Source organism: Felis catus, chromosome C1, assembly GCF_018350175.1.
Source record: "Felis catus isolate Fca126 chromosome C1, F.catus_Fca126_mat1.0, whole genome shotgun sequence".
Taxonomy (NCBI): Eukaryota; Metazoa; Chordata; class Mammalia; order Carnivora; family Felidae; genus Felis; species Felis catus.
This window is the reverse complement of record NC_058375.1, coordinates 37,067,673-37,087,968: the sequence shown is the minus strand read 5'-3', so window position 1 is coordinate 37,087,968 and position 20,296 is coordinate 37,067,673. Positions and strand designations below refer to the sequence as shown.

Sequence of the window (20,296 nt, the reverse complement as noted above, 5' to 3'; positions counted from 1 at the left end):
AGTTATATGTACATGAGATTAGGACTATTCAAGAAACACAAAGATTCCCTAGATTCTCCACTAATTTCTAGGTCTATCGCAGATGCTCTTCTCAAGCTTTGGAGTTTCGAGTTTAAACCAGGAAGTTTGTACCAAGGAGACCTGGGCTATATTAGAGCTCTAGAAAGGGGGGTTTTTCATTTCTTCAAGACAAGAACTCCTCACTGTTATTTAATGGGGCTGACCCAGAGGAAAAAGCATTGACCTGGTGTTCAGACACTCTGGATTCTGAGTGGGAGATTCATAATAATAAAGATCCCTAATTTAGCAATTCTTTTATTACTATTATTTTAATATCTGGAACATTTTCTCAAAGTAATTAAATATGTTCCAAAATAACTTTTTTCCTAACTCAAAAATTCATGCTTTAGAGAACCATGGAGTTTTTTTCTCCCACCTCTCTTACTTTTTCTTTATTGTGCCTTTTATTTCTTATAAAAGGGTTGATAAATATCTAGGATTTCAGGGAAAACAATTTATTTCCCCCAGTTGCATTCTATTATAATTAAATCTGCCTCTTTTAAACTTCCATAGTTGCCTGTGGTTATCCCTCCATTGGCACATTATATACTGAATTAAGTCATAGGTACAGACTCTGAAAGATTAAGGCATGCAAAGTTTTTCCACTAGAGGGGAAAAGTGTATATAAACGTGTTACACTTCACCCTCTTCAGAGAGAGACCTGAGCAGTGGGAAGGGGATGGGAAAGGAAGGGTAACCTTCAGACATAAATCTTGGCATGTGCTGTTAAAACCGAAAAACTAACTGTGGTGCGTGATTGGTTGTTGTATTCAATGCCCAAGGCCAGTGGTTACACAACTAGCTGCTCTTTGAATGTACAAACCTCTTTAGTCCTGGGGAAATGATGACACTAGCCAAGTTCAGACTGAGTTCTCAGGCCCCTGGGACGTTACAGTGATTCTACAGTTTCTCTGAGAGTACGGGTAATAGAGGCAAGGAGGACTGGTGTCTGGGGAGTTCATTCCATTCAGAGATGGAGAAACACTGGGAGGGTCTCAGTTCCCTGAGGTGTCTGGGTGCTGCTGATCCAGTCCACCCTTCAGGCTGGCATCCCCAAAAGTACCTGGTGCCCTCAGGGCCTAGCACAAGACTGGTCACACTATAGGCTCCTGGGAACTAATTGTTGATTAATCATGGATACCTCCTTTGGGAAGCTAGAAGGTTTTGGGACCATCCTAGATGGTAATTACTTGCCTATACGAACCTCTATTCCTGTAAACAGAATCAGCACTTCTTGAAAGAGACCAGTGGAAGCAACCAGAGCAGTCCATCACCTTCAGCTACATCAGAAGTTGACAATAAAACCCACAGTGAGAATTTGAAACAGGTACTTTTTTTGTCTCTGGCTTAACTCCCTGTGCCCACAGTGAACTCTGAGGGCCGCTTGAGTAGTTGGGCTCCATGTTGTGGCGCCTCATCCCATGCACATATTTGCCTGCCTGAGAGCTGAGCAGAAAGCAATGTGTGTCGCTGTCTTAGGAGTCTAAGATGTCATCCTGACTCTTCTTTGGCACTCTGCTTTTTTTCCCTGCATGTCCGTCAGTAGAGTAAATTCCTTTTCACATCTTAAAAGGCATAGAAGAGCCAGATTATCCTGAAACTGTTTATGAAAAATAGTGATCTGAGCAAGTTAACATTTCTAAACTGTTAGAAAGCATTTTAGATGCTTTCTGAGACTAAAGACAAGAAGAGGAAAAAGGTTATTGAGTTCAGAATCACATGAAAGAGAATAAAGGAAATCTTCACTAAGAATTCCTGTCCTGAGTTTAATGCCCTCTAAAACCTATAGTCATCATTCCTTTTTAAGTAGCAATCAGTACTAGAGGATGTCAATAAAAATAATTGAATCTTGTACTAAATAATGCACTACTTGTTATGGTTTTGCTACATGAGCCAATTCAGTAATTGGTATTGTTCCTAAGGTAGTTTTGTTCTGACAAATTAGGTTAATGGGCGTTTCAGTTAATAACCCAGCAAGCTTTCCCGCCAGCAGGTGAGGTAAACATTGGGCAATCAATTCCCAAGCTCTCAGCTTTCTGGGACCAGAGAGTGAATCATGTAGTTAGTCCCCTTTCCTCCTCCTGTCTAGCTGAGGTCAAACAACTCCAGAGGGAGTAAACTCAGAGCAATTGAGAGTGGAAGGACAAAGCCAAGACAGACAATCGATGGTCTAAACCAGGAAAAGGAGTTTACTTCGGTCACGTGACATGGTAATGGTTGTTTAGTGCTGCTGGCCTGCTTGTCTAGTGTATGTCTTTTAGTTGGATTCCACAGTTTGATTTATTTCCACTCCAGGATATCCTGTACCTTCACAACTCTTTAGAGGAGGTAAACAGTGCCCTAGTGGGGTACCACAGACAGAACGATCTTAAACTCAAGAGAATGAATGAGACAGTCAGGAACCTTACCCAGAGAGTCAACTGGATAGAAACAGATCTGGTTGCTATGAGCAAGGTAGAAAAGCAAGCGAACCTGTCCCTCAGCATGGTAAGCCATTTCGGGTCTTTTGTGATATGTTCTGTGTTGCCGTGTGTTTTGTCTGCACGTGGATGACACTCCACAGACCTTTCAGATGCAGTCTCCTGGCATATTTGAGAGGCTACACCTGTGTGCTGTGCTTCATCCTGCCTCCTCTAATCTCCACACTAGCTCTGTGATGTGAATGGCACAGGCATAGTTAGCCCTGATCTAGAAAGAGAGATGTAGAGGGGGTTCAGTTGCTTGCCACGGCTTCACCACCAGCTGATGGCAGAAATGACAAGCCGCCTATTGTGATACCAGTGACCCATCTGGTAGAGAAGCTCTGGCACATGTTTCCAAGGGAGATCTCCTTGCTCTTTTTTAAGTTGTTAGGGGTGGGAACAATGACAGTGACAATAAGTGAAGAATCTTTTGCCATTTCTTCAAGCCTGAACTTGGCTTTTCAGATTTATCCTGCTTTGTCTGCATGTTAGGGGGATCCTTTGCCATATAATGTGAGAAAGCCATTTAAAACAGACCAGGTCAGACCAGCTCCTCAACTTGAGAGATCATTGAGTCCATCCTCCCATTTTACATGAGGAAACAGTGACCTGAGTCATTGGTGCTGGCAGACCATGTGGTTTACTGGTTTTCATGGTATTGTTAATAAAATGTGTTTTTTTCTATATTGTCCTGGGATCCATGTGGATTGCTTTTTAATAGCTGCAGGCCCCACCCTTAAAGATTTCATACAACAAAGACACAGGCATATGTAAAGAAATGGAAACCTAAAACAGGGAATTGTAGCATAAATTCAAGTAAGCAGCAAAGCTAGAAGCAAGCCCACAAGTAAAGTTGAACTCCAGCACCCGGCAGGCAGGGTTTGAACTGACTCTGCCGCAGTGGAGCCTTGGTGGCTTGCCTGGCATGGCTTGGAGCGTGGAGTCAGAAGACCTGTCCCCACTCCTGCTTTACAAGGGCATGGATTTACTACAAAGCCGTGAGGATTAAAGGAGCCTTGTTTTATTTTACTTATTTAATTTTTAATGTTTTTATTTTTGAGAGGGAGAGGCAGAGAGAGAGAGAGAGAGAGAGAGAGAGAGAGAAAGAATCCCAACCAGGCTGTATGTGTCAGTGCATAGCCTGACACGGGGCTCAACTCATGAACTGTGAGATCATGACTTGAGCCGAAATCAAGAGTCGGACATTTAAAACTGACTTAGCCACCCAGGCGCCCTAAAGGAGCCTTATTTTAAAAAGCCCCTTTGAACTCAACTAAACTAAGTAGGGGCTAGGAATTTGGGGTGGTTTGATGAGTGTTGGGCCTTGAAGGTTTTCAAGGCTAATTGTGAGAATTTGCTGCCCCAGACTCCCCGTACAGTCCCTCCCCCTCCACTTTATTTTTCTCCAGAAGAAGAAATCGTTAATAGCACCGTCTGTCCTGCTGTTTTCTTCCAACAGCGTCATGCCTAGCCTGGCTCTGGGTATATAAGTCCCCTCACCTTCTGTAGTTTAGAAGTATGAAAGTTTGTGAAGCGACGGTTTCAACTTTGTGTCTCAGCTGCCTTTCTCCCCCTCTGCTTCTCCTATTGGTATTTCTGTTGAAAGTGTCCTGAGAACCTTTCAGTTTGACTACTTTGTTTCAAAAGTGCTAGATGTTTAAGTTTTAATGTTTGCCTTTAATCTTGTTTTTACCTTTTAAGATGGATGATAGAGCCACCACTCTAAAAAGAGAGTCCTTGCATCAAATGACCAACAGAACGGATACATTAAAAACCCAGAGCATAAAGGTAAATTACAGGGGGCTTCTTTTGAAGTAAGAATAATGCATCAGCATCTTTGTGCTTTTGAGGGGTGTCTGGCTGGTTCAGTCGGTACAATGTACAATTCTTGATCTCAGGGTGGTGAGTTCGAGCCCTGTGTTGGGGGTAGAGATTACTTAAAAAGAAAAAACACAACAGCATCTTTGTGCATTTGAGCAACTGTTTCTTTCTCGAAAGGAGCACATTGGTCTCGTTTGCTGAGACTTCAAGACAGAGTAATTAATAAATTAGTATATGAGTGAATAGGTGAATACTTTATCAGGCACCTACCCTGTGCCAAGCCCTTTTTGAGGAGCTGGGGTGACCGCAGTGAGCAGGATAGACATGTGACCCTTATTCTGATGGAACTCAAAGTCCATCAGTCAGAAAATCATTACTACATAATTGAACAGATAATTACTGTGAGTATGATACCTGCTACAAAGGAAAATTACAGGGTATGATGAGGGTGTTAACAGAGGTCAGGAAAACTTCCCTAAGGAAATTACTTTTAAGCTATGACAGTAGGTTATCTGTACTAACAACAGAGAACAGAGGCATAGATCATCTAAAACTCTTGTCTAACCTAAACATTATTTTTAGATTGCAGTCTCAGTACTTACATAGTCCATTTAAACTTCAGCCAGTTCCTTTCACCTTGTACCTTCCTGTTTTGTTTTGTTTTGTTTTGTTTTTAAGTTCTTCCCTGACATACTGTCAAGATAAGACAGTCTGTGATATGCTTTGATATCCCAGGAAATAAAGTTTATTAACATTCTCTGTGATTAGAGTATTGTTTAATACTATAAGATCTGGGCTATAAAGTAAAAGCCAGGAAGATTATGGCTAAGTGGCTAAAATACCACCTCAGATGCATATTGTGTGTGAGAAGCTCAAGGATATGAGGTTCAGAGGAAATGAACTTGGAAATGAACCATAGGACAGGCAGTTTTCAATGTAATACTTTGTATCTATATTTGTTCTTCCTTAACTATTGCCCAGATATATTAAGATTTTAATACTTTGTGATCTCGGCTTTTGTTGCATTTTCTAACTACTTCTATAAAAAATAAATAAAAATACCTCACCTGGGGAATGACAAGAAAAATTGAAGATCCAGATACAAATGTTGAACACAAAGTAACAGGTGGTTACTGATGGAAACTAGTGATTTTAGCAGCGGTTCATATTTTAACAGTAAACGTCAGAATCAAATAAACATCCGAATCATGCACATTTTTTGTCTAAATTTCCTGGTTTTGCTTTCAGACCCTTTATGTTTTTAACTGTCATCCCAGTGTATTGGTCCCTCTGTCCTACTTAATTTATTACACATCCTAACCAGATATAATTTCTCTTTAATTTTTTCATAAATTCCTCAAGTATTTAGTACCTAGTTTTAGTCATCTGTGTCCATATATTAGCCCCTTAATAAGCCCGAGTGATCTTCTATATGGTAACTATTAGAGTAGAAATGAAGGTCAGAGAAATAATTGAATTAAAAAAAAAAAACAAAACACGTAATGAGTTGGTGTTCTGACAGAACACATGATCAGGACCTTTCACACTAGCCTAAGCAGTTAGAAAAGCCTAATAAGCCTTTGGCGCCTGGGTGGCTCAGTCAGTTGAGCATCCGACTCTTGATTTTCGCTCAGATCACGATCCCAAGGTCATGGGATCAAGCCTTGTGTCAGTCTCCATGCTGTGCATGAAGCCTGTTTAAGATTCTCTCGCTCTCTCTCTTTTCCTCTCCCTCTCCTCTTCTCCCCTCTCCCCTGCTATGCTTTTTCTCTCTCTTTTAAATTAAAAAAAAAAAAAAATTTTTTAAAAAGCCTAAGCCTCATAGAAACCAGACTTCTCTCTTTTTATAATTAAATATATTTTTTATATGCCACTCTGGATCATCCTGGAAATGAGGGAAGGGTGTAGGGAAAAACTTTTTTAATTTTTTTTTAACATTTATTTATTTTTGAGACAGAGAGAGACAGAGCATGAATGGGGGAGGGTCAGAGAGAGAGGGAGACACAGAATCTGAAACAGGCTCCAAGCTCTGAGCTGTCAGCACAGAGCCCGACGCCGGGCTCGAACTCATGGACCGCGAGATCATGACCTGAGCCAAAGTTGGGTGCTTAACCGACTGAGCCACCCAGGCACCCCTGGAAAATCTTTTTTAAAAGATGTAAGTAAGTCAAACTTGGAATTAGAAATTTTACAGCTCTCCTACAGCTCCTCCTGCTCCTACAGCTCCTGCCACCACTTGAACCCTCAGGGGTGGGAGAGAGGGGGACAAAGAAAAGCCAGGGTTTGTTGCCTTTTTTTTTTTTTTTTTTTAAGGTGATAAGAGCATAAAACTCTACCTAAAGTTGTCTAGTCACAAGGTAAAGTAAGATATTCAGGAAAATTATTTAGTGTGAAATAGCTCCTAGAAAATAATATCTACTCATTTAGGAAATGGGTGTTACATGGGCACCTGAGCAAGGGTACATTTCCTTTACTGCTGACACACGCCTGCCTTCCGCCATCAGCCAGACATTCACAGTGGATCTCACATTGCCTGTCGCATAATGTCTCCTAATGGTCTAGTCTCAAATCCAGCTAGGCCCTCATCAACTCTGAGTACCAAAGGTATCTCTAGTATTTGTTGATTCATTCCTTCATTACCTTTAATAGGGAACCTACTGGAAGTCAAGCACTTCCTGCTAAATAGGCTCTGGGAACATAACGAAGAATCAGGTAAGGTCTTCTCTCCACCCTAAGCCTCTGTGGTCTTTATTTTGGACAGAAAGAAGATAGTTCAGATTCTCAAGTATCCAAGCTCAGAGAGAGACTGCAGCTGATCAGTGCTCTCACAAACAAGCCTGAGAGCAACAGGCCACCAGACACCACCGACAAAGGTGAGATACTCAGGGCTGGCTTCTGCATGTCTCACGTAGGCTTGGGCAGCTCGCCTCCCACACAGGGAGTGGGGACAGGTGTTCCAGCAGGACTGATCAGACCGAGGGAATGATGCCTGAATGCACCGAGATGAAGATGATACACTTTGGTTTCATTTAGGAAAAACCATTTTGTACATGATTTGTATTCCAGTCTATTAAGGAAAGAATGGGTAATGTTTAGCTTGAAATAGACTTCTCCATGCTGTCTGCATCCAATTATGGGCAAAAATGTAACTGTCATAGTATATATTAAACCAGCCCTATATGTTGTTTACGGAAGTCTTTTCATTACTCTAAGTGCATAAAATTTACTTAAAAATAAATATTAGTCCTTCTGAAAAACCATTAGCAAATAATGATGGGATCATTGAGTTGGAAAGGCCCTTGGCTTTAGGGAGGGACATACCTAATCAATATTAGCAGATGCCTCAAGGACATAACTAAAGCACTGGACTGGATTGGCTTTGGCCCCTACCCTCCACAAATATTTTTCATTTTGGGGAAAACATTACATCCTCTCTTACTCTCTTTTGGGTAGGGGAACAGTCTACAATGGGAGGCCTTGTCCTAACATCATGCTACATAATTGTGTGACAGCCCTCTTTCAGCACCAGCTGATCTGGTGGCACATACCCCACATCAGACTTATGGTATGGCTCCTAGGATATCAGACATCCAATGCTATTCTCACTTGCAGCTTAAACTCTTAGCATCTAAACCTATGTAAAGCTAACTTGTACTAGAAGAGCTTCCCATGGGACCACAGCTTAAACCTTAATGTTATAGGATACTGTATGATCTTCACTTACCCACACAACGTATCTCAATCCATGCCTTTAACTTCACACAGTCACTGTGCTACTTGGTATGTATGTAATTACCCTAAAAGGTGACCTTTAGTACTGGTTTATTTTGGTGTCAGGTTTGATAATACTATAAAACAATATATGTTTGTTACAGAGCAAGTACAGAGTTTCACATCAAAGCCATCAGCATTGCCAAAATCTCCACCGTCTTATGGAGATCACATTGAGAAAACTGCCCAGCTAAGACCTATTGCCCTACCAGGAATTTCTAGCATCAAAGGTAAATGCTTAGGGGCGCCTGGGTGGCCCAGTCGGTTGAGCTTCCGACTTCAGCTCAGGTCATGATCTCACAGCTCATGAGTTCAAGCCCCGCGTAGGGCTCTGTGCTGACAGCTTGGAGCCTGGAGCCTGCTTCCAATTCTGTCTCCCTCTCTCTCTGCTCCTAACCCAGTCGCATTCTGTCTCTGTCTCTCTCCAAAATAAGCATTAAAAAAATTTTTTTTTTAAAAAGGTAAATGTTTATACCATGGAATAATAGGGGAAATGTTCAAAGCTATAAATTTTTAATTTTTTTAACTTATAAGAAAAAAAAATTATAATTCTTTTATATATAATTATATATAATTATATAATTATAATTAACATTGAGTACTTTCTGTGAGCCAGATACTTGGTATGATATGCATTATATTATATATTATTATTATTATATAATATATATATTATATAATACTCTGAACAATCCTGGGAACATAAATATTCATGTATTCTACCCATTTTATTGGTAGGGAAACTGCCTAAGTCCACACAGCAAGTATCAGGCTAAAGCAAAATTCACACCAAGACAGCCTGACACCCAAGTTTGCACTCTCAACCAATGCACTGTAGAGTCTTCATTCATTCAGTGAGTGCCTAATTAGACCCAGTGCTAAGCAGTAAAAATACAGTGTAAGACATGATCTCACTTTCCTCAAGGATGTGACAGTCTAGTGGAGAAGGCAAACAAGCAACCATAATACCCTGAGATAGCAAATACTGTTTGCTAAGGCCCTCTAAAAAATGAGGGGTCCTCTGGCTGAAAACCAGCAAGATAAACAGTAGGAAGGATATGATTCACAGAAAAACCATGTTTGCCTTGCTTCCAGCGGTGTGTGCTATCCTTCGTGGTGATGTTTAGAGTCTCCTGATTTTGCATTCGCTAACTGCTTGGAAAATCACCCATTCCTGTCCACCTACATTTGTCTGGCTCTCCACCTTAACTTAGATACCATTCCACCAGAAAACATTTTCTTACCTCCCAGGACTGGATTAGGTTCTTCCTGTGTATGCTCTTTTATAATATCTTATGTTTGCCCCTGTGTAACACATGTCACTGTGCTGTAATTTCCTGGGGAGATAGAAAATTGGCTTTACTCCCAGCCCCTAGCATAATGCCTGGTACACGTGAATATTTGTTACGTGAATGAGTTATCTACAGCCTACAATTAATGTGTAAAGCATAGAAGACTTAAATTTCTATTGCCATATAAATGCATTACTTTTTCATCTTATCTCCAAGTTTTTTTCTTTCTGTTTTCTGGGAAGACAGAAGAATGCTAAATTGTCTTTACTGGCAACACAAGTGCCTTCTCCCACTTTGCATTTATTACATCAAGAATTGATGAGAATGCATGGAGGAAAGACTGATAGAGCAGATTGAGAAATAGCCATCTTAACATTTATACTTCAATCCTTAACATTGGCCTCAGATACTTTGGATGACTACACTTTTCAAATAACCCAAAGCAGCAATAGGGTTTTTATTTGAATACTGCTACCAAGTGCATAGCACATTTTATAAACTCACGCCCTGTATAGAGACACACACAAAACACATTTTCCAGCTAGCCACTTGGTGGCAGCCATTGAGAACAAGTGTCCCACCTGCTTTTCTGGCTTTCAGAGCTTTTGAGACTCTTGAGCTGCTTTGCTGGGGCTGTCTCAGGAGTGAAAGCAGGGCCTTCGGAAGCTTGTCTGCAAAACTCCTTGATGGACTGCACCTTGCACTGCTTCCCCCGCTTCAGGCCGTTTCTGTTCTTCCTGAGTACCAAACAGCAAGAGGCCTATAGAATCTACAGGTGGAGCTGGCTACATGAAGAGAGGAAAGAGATTTAGGAAGACTTTTAAGGAAACCTAAGCCTCATGACTGTCTCTTGATATTAGAGACTAAATCTACTAAGTCATTCTGTGGGGACACAATCAAGTCCTTTTAAAATATTATGTGAATAACCGGCCCTCCTACGTGTTCATTATGGGGCCCTTGAGAAAATACCAGAAGAGACCATTGATGGAAACTCTCCAATCCTATTGGCTCAAATAATATCTTAGAACTAAAAAAGAAGCTACAGATCAACTGGTGATAGTGCTGTCTCTTAGCTGGGAGAGAGAGAGAGCACATGTGCCTGATGCTTTATACTATATATATCACTTTGAAGAGATCTGTAGCCCTCTGGTTCTTTTTTTTTTAATTGACATATAAGTCATAGTATCATAGTATTCACCCTTTTAAAATGTATAATCCACATTGTACAGCCATCACCATTATCTAATTCCCCAGAAGAAATCCTGTACCCGTTAAACACTCACTCTCTATTCCCCCACTCCAAGCCCCTGGCAACCACTAATCTTTCAACCAAAATCTTTGGATTTGCCTGTGCTGGTGTTTCATATAAATGGAATCATAGGATCCATGGCCTTGTATATGCTTCTTTCACTTAGCCTGTTTTCAGGGTTCATCATATTGTAGCATGTAGCAGTATTTCATTCCTTTATATGGCCGAATAATATTCCATTATATGGATAATACTACATTTTATCCATTCATCAGCTAATGGACATTTGGATTGTTTCTGCCTTCTGGCTATTAGGAATAATGCAGCTGTGAATATTCACGTACAAGTTTTTGTATGGGCATATGTTTTCATTTCTTTTGAGTATATACCTGGGAATGGAATTGTTGGATCATACGGTAATTCTGTTTAACTAACAATATGCTATAGTCTGTTTTACAGGCTCAGCTCCTACCATTAGCTCTTGAGGCTTCTGCAGTCCTTTTTACCCGTCCAACATAAGAATAAAATCTGGAAAATCTAAAAGGAAGACCTTGGGGAGAAAGCCCAGCCCACTCATTTCTCCTGTGATTATCTGTCACTGCTTCTGTTTTGGAAGGATAGTGCCATTCAGTAATTCTTCTCATTCGTAAAGGATCAAGAATCATCTTTCTGATTTAGTGAGATACTGAACTTTATCTTTTGGAAACAGAGTCTGCAAAATAGCTTTTCTTTTAGTGCTTTGCATTCAGTTGAGGCTGCTTTTTAAACTGTTAAGTAAATTTGGGGCACTTGGGTAGCTCAGTCAGTTAAGTGTCTGACTCTTGATTCCGGCTCAGGTCATGTTCTCATGGTTCATGAGTCCAAGTCCCTCATCAGGCTCTGTGCTGACAGTGAAGGGCCTGTTTGGGATCCTCTCTCCCCCCCCCCCTCGCTTTCTGACCCTCTCCTACACACACACGCCTGCGCGCACATACGCTTTCTCTCAAAAATAAGTAAACTTTAAAATAAACTAATTAATTAAAATAAATAAATAAACTGTTAAGTAAATTTAGCTATATGTGTAGACATACACATTCTGTAATTCCTTTTTAACAGATCTTCAGGATTTATTCCACAAGACTGGCCAGGACATGGATGGAAAGCTGACCTACCAGGAAATCTGGAACTCCTTAGGTTCTGCCGTGCCAGGACTAGAGACTTTGAAAGAGTTTGATTCTGATGGCGATGGAAGATATTCATTCCTGGAGCTAAGGGTAGCTTTAGGTGTCTAGTCTCATCAGGCATATTTTAGAAATGCTATACACCCAGGACTACCTAATATCTACTCACCTAACAAGAACAACTGTTTTACTTACCAATCAATCCTCCAGTCCTCCAAACTACTGTAGCAGACACATTGTCAACTTTTAACTTGTTTGAAAAAGCTATAAAATTATTTTTTTAAAAAAAGGCCATTTTACTTATGTGATAATCAGAAATCTCTGATTTCCTAAAACCAGTAAGATCTTAATTTAAAAATTGCCAGAAAAAAGTCAAGCTCTCTTTTTTCCCTCTTTCCTTTTTTTTTTTTTTTTTTTTTAGGGAAGGAAACCTTATCTTTTAAAACTGGAAAATGTGTATATAGAGAGAATAAGCCACCTTTTATATTTCACATAAATTTGCCTTAAATTAGCTGCACTTTATACAGACTCAGAAAATGTCTTTCCTTTAAAAGGTAGACCTTTTCTGTTTGTAAATATTTAAAATGAAAGAAAGAATTGTGCATATTTTGTGGGAAGTAGGAAGAATGGTTTGAAACAGGATGTGAACAAATGACTTGTTATTAAAAATCGCTGATCTGGTAACTGTGGAAAGTATGTCCATGTCTCCTTTAGGTGCTGCCACGGGGTTTGGCATGGAAGCTGGAGGAATAGATTTGGGGAGGTGAGGTGACACTGTAGCACAGTGCTGCCCCCAGGCTCAGGAAAATAAGATTCTGGCTCTGTTCCTGTCCCCTCAGCTAATCCCAACCTCTGAACCAGAGAAGTCTCGTTGGGGGTTTTTTCTCACTTTTAATCCTATTTCAGTGTTGATGAGCATAAAAAGTTATCCTGTGGGGAGCTACGTTTTCCCCACTCAGTGAGCTAGATTATCTTCACCCACCCACCGAAGTCCATCCTCAAGCCAGAGCTGACCGCCACCTCTGATGCGGTCTCCGTTCTGAGGGGCAGGGCAGCACTTTCACTCACTATCACAGCCTGGCTACCCAGGAGGAGCCTTAGAGGATAGCTTTGCCCCTCCTTTTGACCCAGGAAACTCCTTGAGGTTTTACCTGAAGGCTTTTGCCAAGAAGAACCTCCTACGTTCCTCTGTGGCCTGAAACCAGAGAAGTTGTGAAATGCAGCACATGAAATCCTGTTAGGTTCCCTACGAGTTGTCAGCTCAGAAGTGGCTACAGGGGTTCTGTCCAGAGGATGCCAAACCACGTGGAGCTGGCCTGGACCAGGCACTTCACTTGATGGCAGCAAGTTTCTTCAGATCTCATAACAAGCAAGTGCAATACTTCTCCCTTTAAATATTTCTGTAGGCCCCCAGAAAAGTAGGAAAGGTCCCCAGACCGGAAGGAATTACATCTGTGTGTGTGCTGTGCTGTTCGTAGAAGCAGGCTTTGGGCAACACAAAAGGAAAAACTTCACGAAACGTAACTGGTGCCGTAGGCCACGTCAGGGAGAAACTACAGGTTTCATGGCATAGACTTCTTTAGTAGAGCTCATTTCTATTTTAACTTTATCCAAGTTGCCCTGTTACCCGTGGATGCAGTCGCACACTCAAACATTTTAGGGCTGGGTTTTTTCTTTATATGATGTTCAGTTTAGTGTTGGCTAACCTTGATTTTTTTTTTTCTGAAAGTATTAAAGTTTAGTTAAAGCAAGATGAAGTCTTTTCCCATGAATGTGTCTGCTTACCTCATAATGGCTTGTGCTTCTTTCTGTCTTTTGAAAAAAACAAAAAAACTCCCTTGCCCATCTGAGCTATTTCACTTTCTTGGAAAGGTTAAAATATAGTATAAAATTAGCCTGGCACTTTAGGTACCTTGAAGATAACTCTTTTTCTTCTGGCTGCCTTCCATGCCCGCCCCCTTTTTAAATATATATACCCTTACAGATTTTGTAACAACCAAATAAAATTCTAGCAATAAATTGAATTATACTGCTATATTTGTATATACTGTACCATAAATAGTATGTCTGTACCTGGAAGGTATTTTTTTGAGAACTGATTTATATGAAATATACTTGAGGGTAATGTAGCTTGTCCTTTTTAGTTTCAAATTCTTATTCATAGGCAGATACTTTGAGGACACCTTAACTCTTTGTTGCCTGTGCTTTTCTTTTGTACCAGATAGCTATACCTGGAGAAGTCAGTTTTGTTTTCCAGTTGATCACCTGTCCGTCCCACCTCCAGCTTATCTGGCTAGCTAGCATTGTCCCAGGGCCAGCTGTATGTACCTCTTCCCTACCAAACTGGCAGAGGTGTTTCTGCTTCACTCGCAGATGAATCCCTTTGCCATAACTGCTGCCCTGTCTCCCAGACTGAAGCAGGGCATGTTGAACTCTTTTGTTCCAGGTTGAGCAGATTCATTGGCTTAAGAGTTTTATAAGCCACTCACTCAGTGTTAATTTGGGAGTTTTATTTGTAAGTGGTCTTAACTTCTCCAACCTGGGACTTCTGAGCTGTAGTCAAGCCTTTCCTGCCTCATCTCAGGGGAAGATTGGGTTTTGGTTTTTGTTTCAAATACTTTCACCTTTTCACTCTGGCAGCGCCTACTGCTGCTGCTTTCCTAAGTTACCCAAAGCACTGCTTCTTGGCCCCTTTTTTTTCTTTTGCCTTACTATATGGGATAATGTTTACTTAGAGAGCCTCCCTATAAATCAGAGGACCAAAAAGGTATTCTAGGAAGAGAAGAATCAAAGGAATAGAGAACCTGGCTTAGGGGTGACTGTAGTGTCCTTTTACAGGCAGAGAGGGACCTGGCATTTAGGAATGTGTCTGATACAGCAAAGCTGAAGAGGACACCCTTCACCTGCCACCAACAACTTTTCCTTCCATTGGTGTTTCCTCACTTTATGTTGCTTTGCTGGACGTAACCCTGTTGCCCCTACTCCTACTGCGCCAGTCTTGCTCGTCACAGTTGAAGACTTTGACGGTGATGGGCTCATACTCATAATGGCCTGCTGTTGAGTTGTTTTGTGGCAGCTTTTGTTTGCTACACACCTCATTGGCTTATGAACACCAGCTAGATGTGGTTCCTTCTTTCATATCCAAACCAGAACACATTTGGGTATTCCTGAGACTTATTACAGAGTGTGTATTGTTTGTTATACGAACCTAACCTACCTTGTTGTTTTCTCATATTAAGAAATGTAAATCTACTTTGCTTTAGTGGAGCTATTTTGGTACTGTATAAGCAATTTCGGTTCTATTTAGGGAGTGAATTCAAGGTCTCTATGACTTAAGCTTTGCTTATTTCATATAGGTAATACAGCTATTTTAATTTATCTAAATAAAACATTTCCTTTTTCTCCCACTGTGTCTGTGACTAAAGGTCCCCCTCTCCTCCGACCTTCAATTACTAAGGAAAAAAACCTTTGCTCCTTATATAGACTCCCTCCTTCCAAAAACAAAAACTAACAGATGGTAAAGAGTCTGCTTTAAGAACTGCAGAATCTGCCCTAAAAGTGAAGGCTGCTGCTTAGGCATCTGCAGTGTTGAAGAGGGTGGGGCAAGGGAAGAGTGAGTCCCTTCCCCTCACTGTATCAACCAAGCTCCACTTAGGTCTCCATTGGTGTTTTGTGTTTGGGTTTTTTTGGTTCTTGGGAGTTGCTTTTGTAAGATTCAGTGGAAGAGCATATTTACAAGGAATGTTCCACTGCCTTCTAAAGGGGTAGGGGATGGTGGGAGAAATCCATTCCAAGAGAGTGGTCATATAGAGGCTGGGGCTTTTTCATACACTGAGAAAAATTAGCTCTGTGTGTTTGCTAGGGTTCTGGGATTTCACACACAGAAGCAAACATACACAATCGGTGGCCTTTCCCTTCAGGAAGACTACAGAAAGCTTACCTCATTCACAATTATGGTGAGATGATGTCTTCATGCCTAAAGTGAAGGGGAAATTTTATATCCTGGGGGAGAGCTGGGGTTTCTTATCTTTAAAGTGGGACCAGGGCACCTGGGTGGCTCAGTCAGTTAAGCGTCCAACTTCAGCTCAGGTGATGATCTCACGGTCTGTGAGTTCGAGCCCCATGTCAGGCTCTGTGACGACAGCTCAGAGACTGGAGCCTGCTACTGATTCTGTGTCTCCCTCTCTCTCTGCCCCTCCCCCACTCACACTCTGTCTTTCTCTCTCAAAAAAAAAAAACATTAAAAAAAAATAAAAAGTAAATAAAGTCAGACCTCATAGCCAGTATTCTCTTTGTCTCTTCTTTTAGGATTGTTTCCAAAATGTACAAAATATCCCCATGTAATGGATATTTACTTTTGGAGGGTCCATGGATGCGTTTGAGAAACATTTTAAAAAGAAGAAAAAAAGGAGGGGTGCCTGGGTGGCTCAGTTGGTTGAGCATCCAACTTCAGCTCAGGTCATGATCTCATGGTTCATGAGCTGGAGCCCTGCATTGCACTTGCTGCATTGCACAGAGCCCGCTTCGGATCATCTGTCCACCCCCCACTCACACTCTCTCAAAAATAAACATTAAAAAAACTTTTTTTTTTAAGATTAAAAAAAAAGTACACTTTGTGTGTAATTTTAGGGGGTTCAATGGCCAGTCCTCCTAAGCCAATCCATGGACCAAGTTAATTACACCCTACAGACACACACACAATCATTTGCCAAGTGTTTTCTAATGAGACTTATCATTAGGGAAGGGACACTATGGGGGATGCTGAGAAGACCAAGAACTTTGATGCCAGGAAGATGGAAATTTGAGACCTGGCTCTGCAGCATAAAAACGATATGGCAGACGCCCTTGGAACCTGTCTCTTCCTTTGTAAGAGGAGGATGTGGTGTCCATTTGGCAGTTTTCTTGTATCAGACATAATGCAGAGACACCCATAACTCAGTGCATCATCAATGTTAACAAAGAATGCAATTCAGCCAGCAATGCAGTGTGGCTCATGGATCTCATGATGACTTGTCTGTGACGTGACCATGACCACTGTGAATCGCCATAGCTCACGCACCCTCAGCAGCTATCACTCTTGGGGCAGCTGTGCTTAATGTCACACAGAACAGCAGTGCCTTTGGATACCTAGCCCAGGGCCTGGCATGCATTTTTGGTCTCAAATACTGAATAGAAGGATGTTGAGCTCCATTGTGTCTCCCCACAGCCAAGCCTCCTGTTCCCATTTATGAAGGTCCCGTTGGTGACCTTCAGCTAGGTTTGCAAAGTGCCCCCATCAGACAGGGGAAGGACACTGCCCTCCTAAAGACAAATAAGACACAAGGGAGCCTTGGACTTTTTTTAGTCTTTCATAATGTGACATCCAGATGAGTTCTGGTCTGTGTGTCAATACCACCTCCCCGAGGTTCGGTCCATTTTCCTGCTCTGCCCATAATACTTCCAGCTCCCACCCTCAGTGAGAGGTGGCTATAATTCTGAGGCAAAAGCCTTGGCACTGAAGCAGTGGTCTTCATGGACCATCGTGGGGAGGGAATGGAAGTGGACATTCCTTTCAGGACAGGTGTCCAAAGGGTAGGAGACCGAGTGGTTCAGCATTGGGGGCAGGTTGCACAGGGAAGGGGCAAAGGGCACCTCCTGAAAGATGGGCACCAGGAGTGGGGAGCTGGTCCGGGACTGCAGCACTGGGGAAGGTAAAGCCTGCCCGGGGACCAGCTGCAGTGCAGGTTGCGTGGGGGCAGGGGCCTCCACCTTGGGGCTGCTGTCTTGGGCAACAGAGCTCCTGCTCCCAGGGACGTCCAGTTCCCACAGAGGATCTGAATTCTGGACCTCAGTCTCAGTCTTGGTGACAGCAGGGGGAGGGCCCGTGTTGACAGTCGTGTTCATGCCATAATGCCGACGCTTGTTAATCCAGTACAACAGGGGGCTGTAGGTGAACGTGGCGGCTCTCATCACCTTCACCCACTCCTGGGCACGCTCTTCTCGTCGCAAGTTCTTCCTCCAGTGCAGAAAGAGAATGCAGCCACCGGTTACCACAGAACACAGCCCCAGGAATCCAAAGTACAATGAGACCCATACTAAGGCAATAAGAAAGAAAAAGAGGCAAGCTGGCTGATAGCTCTAATTGGGGCCTGAGCTGTTTCCCATTCTTTCCCTTAACCCTTTCATCAATTATCCCATCCACTTAACCACTCTCCGTTCCTCCCTTCCCTCATTGACTTGTCTCATCATTCTCTTATTTAGTCAATGCTAGATTTCCAGGGAGGTTAAGAGGCCATCTTTAGTCCTTTACAGATAAGGAAAGTTAGGTCTAGAGGGGTCATGACCTGCCCAGGCTTGGTCAAGCCTCTGATTCACCATCCTGGCCCCATCCAATCCATCAGATTGAGAAGCCTTACCAAAGGCAAGGCCCATCAAGGAAGTAAAAGTTTATCAGTTGACAAGGACATAGGTATCCCATCCCATTCCACCATACCCTTACCCATTCAGCTATGATAGCGCTAGGGTATTCATAGAACCCCCCTCTGGTTCCGCAGAGAAACGTGATCTCTGTCCTCAATCCTTAGTTTTCTAGAGGAAACTATATCCTAACTGCTTAGCACACCTCCAGGCAGGCAGCCACCACCCCATCCATGTAAAACGTTTACCCTGGGTGCCTGCTCTGAGCTAAGGCACAAAGCAAGGGGCAGGAACTGAAGGGGCATTTACCACCAGGGAGGCTCAGGTCTTCCCACTGGGAATCCATAATTTCGAGCCCTGGTACCCAACTGATGGCTCTGGGGAGAGGGAGCTCACCTACCCATCTGCCTAGCCAATAGGAGTCCCTGTAATGCTCAGCCCCATTGTTCCCTGAAGGTGAGGTCACTGAGTTCTGAGCATTAAACATTCTAGGGGCAGGGCTTGTGAAGCCTTGGGTAAACAAAGGAAAGGACTCTATCCAATGGTGTCCTTATAGGCATAGTGTGTCTCTACTTCCAGGGACTGATCCACCCACTGAATTGTCTGTCCCCCACCCCTTACGGTGAAGACAGGACCCCAGGAAAGGGACCCAGGTCTCTCAAGGGTCTATCCATGTTGCTGGGCTTTAAGAAACAGTTGATGGATACCTGTCCAAACCTGTTCAAGGGAACTAAGTGATCAACACCTCAGTCCTTGACTCTTACAATCTCTCTTTTGTTTAGTTACCTTCCTTCAACAAGTGTTAGCCAATCTTTCCTGAGCATCAGGCCCTGTAGGAGCTCCCCACCATCTGGCCCTACATCTTTTTCCAGCCTCACCTTCCTCCCTATCCTTTACATATCTTCCCCTCTGACCAGGCCAGACTCTTGAACAGACCCTGCCTATTCACATCTCTGGACTTTTGCTCATAATGCTCCTCCACCTAGGAGTGCCCTCCCCACTTCCCCCCGACTGAACACCCACTTACATTTCAAGGCTCAGCTTAGCCCCCCAACTCTGTGACAGTTGTTTCTGTTGGCTTCCCAGAATCCCATCATCTCCAGTTTGAAGGGACTTTGACAGCTGCTACTCCAACTCCTGTCAGATGCTTGAGGCCTGGAGGTAGACCTCTTCTACCCAGCAGCCAATGCTTCAGGACTCACCTGAATCAGGGACTTGCCACACCTCCCGTGGCAGTTCAGTCGGAAAGCCCTTCCCTAAATGAAGCCCAAGTCAGCCTCCCTGCAGGCACACCCCTGGGCCTAGCTCAGCTTCTTGGCACCATTCAATTCCTTCTTTCTAGTCCCCTAGCCTGTGACTATTCAGCACAGATTTCCCTCCAGGTTCCACTTGCCCTTGGCTCTCCTATCTCACTCACTCCTGCTTTTCATTGTCTTTGCTGATTTCTTCTCTTTTCCCTGATCTCTCAATGTCAATGTGCCCCAGGGCTCGGTCTTCAGCCTTCTATGTATATTCATTCCCTCTGTGATCTCATCCAGGCTGTGGTTTTAAATATTATACATGCACTGACTGACAACTCACACTTTATTTATTTCCAGCCCAAACTGCTCCCCAGGACTTTGAACTCATTCACCTAACAGCCTGGTTGACATGCCTACCATTACGGGGATTAAGTCTATTACGTTATCGCAAACTAACATGCCCCCCAAACTTCTGATCATCCAGCCTCCAAAACCTACCCCAGACTTCCTCCTCTCCATAAATGGCAACTCTGTCCTTCCAGTTGTTCAGACCAAGAGCCTGTAAGTCACCCTGGACTCCTTTTATTCTCTTGTGGCCACATTCGCTCCATGAGCACAATCATTAGGCCTTGCCTTCAACACACATCCAGAATGTAACCACTGTCCCATCACTATCACTTCTTTCTAAGCACTGCCCTCCCCCACTTTGAGTACTGGTCTCCCTGTAGGGTGACCAGCCATCCCCATTTGCCCTGGACTGAGGACGTTTCCAGAACAGCAGATTTTTGACACTAAAAACAGGAAAGTCTCAGGCAAACTAGGACAAATTGGTCACCCTTGGGAG

General features: G+C 42.7%; 2 protein-coding genes across 11 annotated transcripts in view; one reads left to right on the top strand and one right to left on the bottom strand.

The window, feature by feature from the left end:
• Window positions 1-15,222, top strand: part of EFCAB14 (EF-hand calcium binding domain 14) — a 38,584-nt gene extending 23,362 nt beyond the window's left edge. The window contains exons 6-11 of one of the 3 annotated variants that reach the window (XM_045035767.1): window positions 1,283-1,387; window positions 2,356-2,547; window positions 4,224-4,310; window positions 7,105-7,216; window positions 8,219-8,344; window positions 11,751-15,222. In XM_045035767.1, the coding sequence (XP_044891702.1) occupies window positions 1,283-1,387; window positions 2,356-2,547; window positions 4,224-4,310; window positions 7,105-7,216; window positions 8,219-8,344; window positions 11,751-11,926 (798 nt within the window). In that variant the 3' untranslated portion in view covers window positions 11,927-15,222. Of the gene's footprint in view, window positions 1-1,282; window positions 1,388-2,355; window positions 2,548-4,223; window positions 4,311-7,104; window positions 7,217-8,218; window positions 8,345-11,102; window positions 11,461-11,750 lie in introns of those variants that run through there. The other 2 variants (XM_045035768.1, XM_045035769.1) reach the window with 2 other exon arrangements.
• Window positions 15,223-17,141: 1,919 nt separating this feature from the next.
• Window positions 17,142-19,822, bottom strand: TEX38 (testis expressed 38). 8 transcript variants are annotated; one of them, XM_019836936.3, is made up of 2 exons: window positions 19,239-19,822; window positions 17,142-17,889 (listed from the first exon to the last, which is right to left on the bottom strand). In XM_019836936.3, exon 2 carries the CDS (start codon window positions 17,762-17,764, stop codon window positions 17,282-17,284), a length of 483 nt encoding a protein of 160 aa, XP_019692495.1. In that variant the 5' UTR covers window positions 17,765-17,889; window positions 19,239-19,822; the 3' UTR covers window positions 17,142-17,281. The 8 variants fall into 8 exon arrangements, with proteins under 8 accessions (XP_019692495.1, XP_006934781.1, XP_003990104.1 ...); XM_006934719.5 differs by lacking the exon at window positions 19,239-19,822 and adding an exon at window positions 18,612-18,665; XM_003990055.4 differs by lacking the exon at window positions 19,239-19,822 and adding an exon at window positions 18,521-18,663.
• Between the last annotated feature and the right edge of the window lie 474 nt (window positions 19,823-20,296).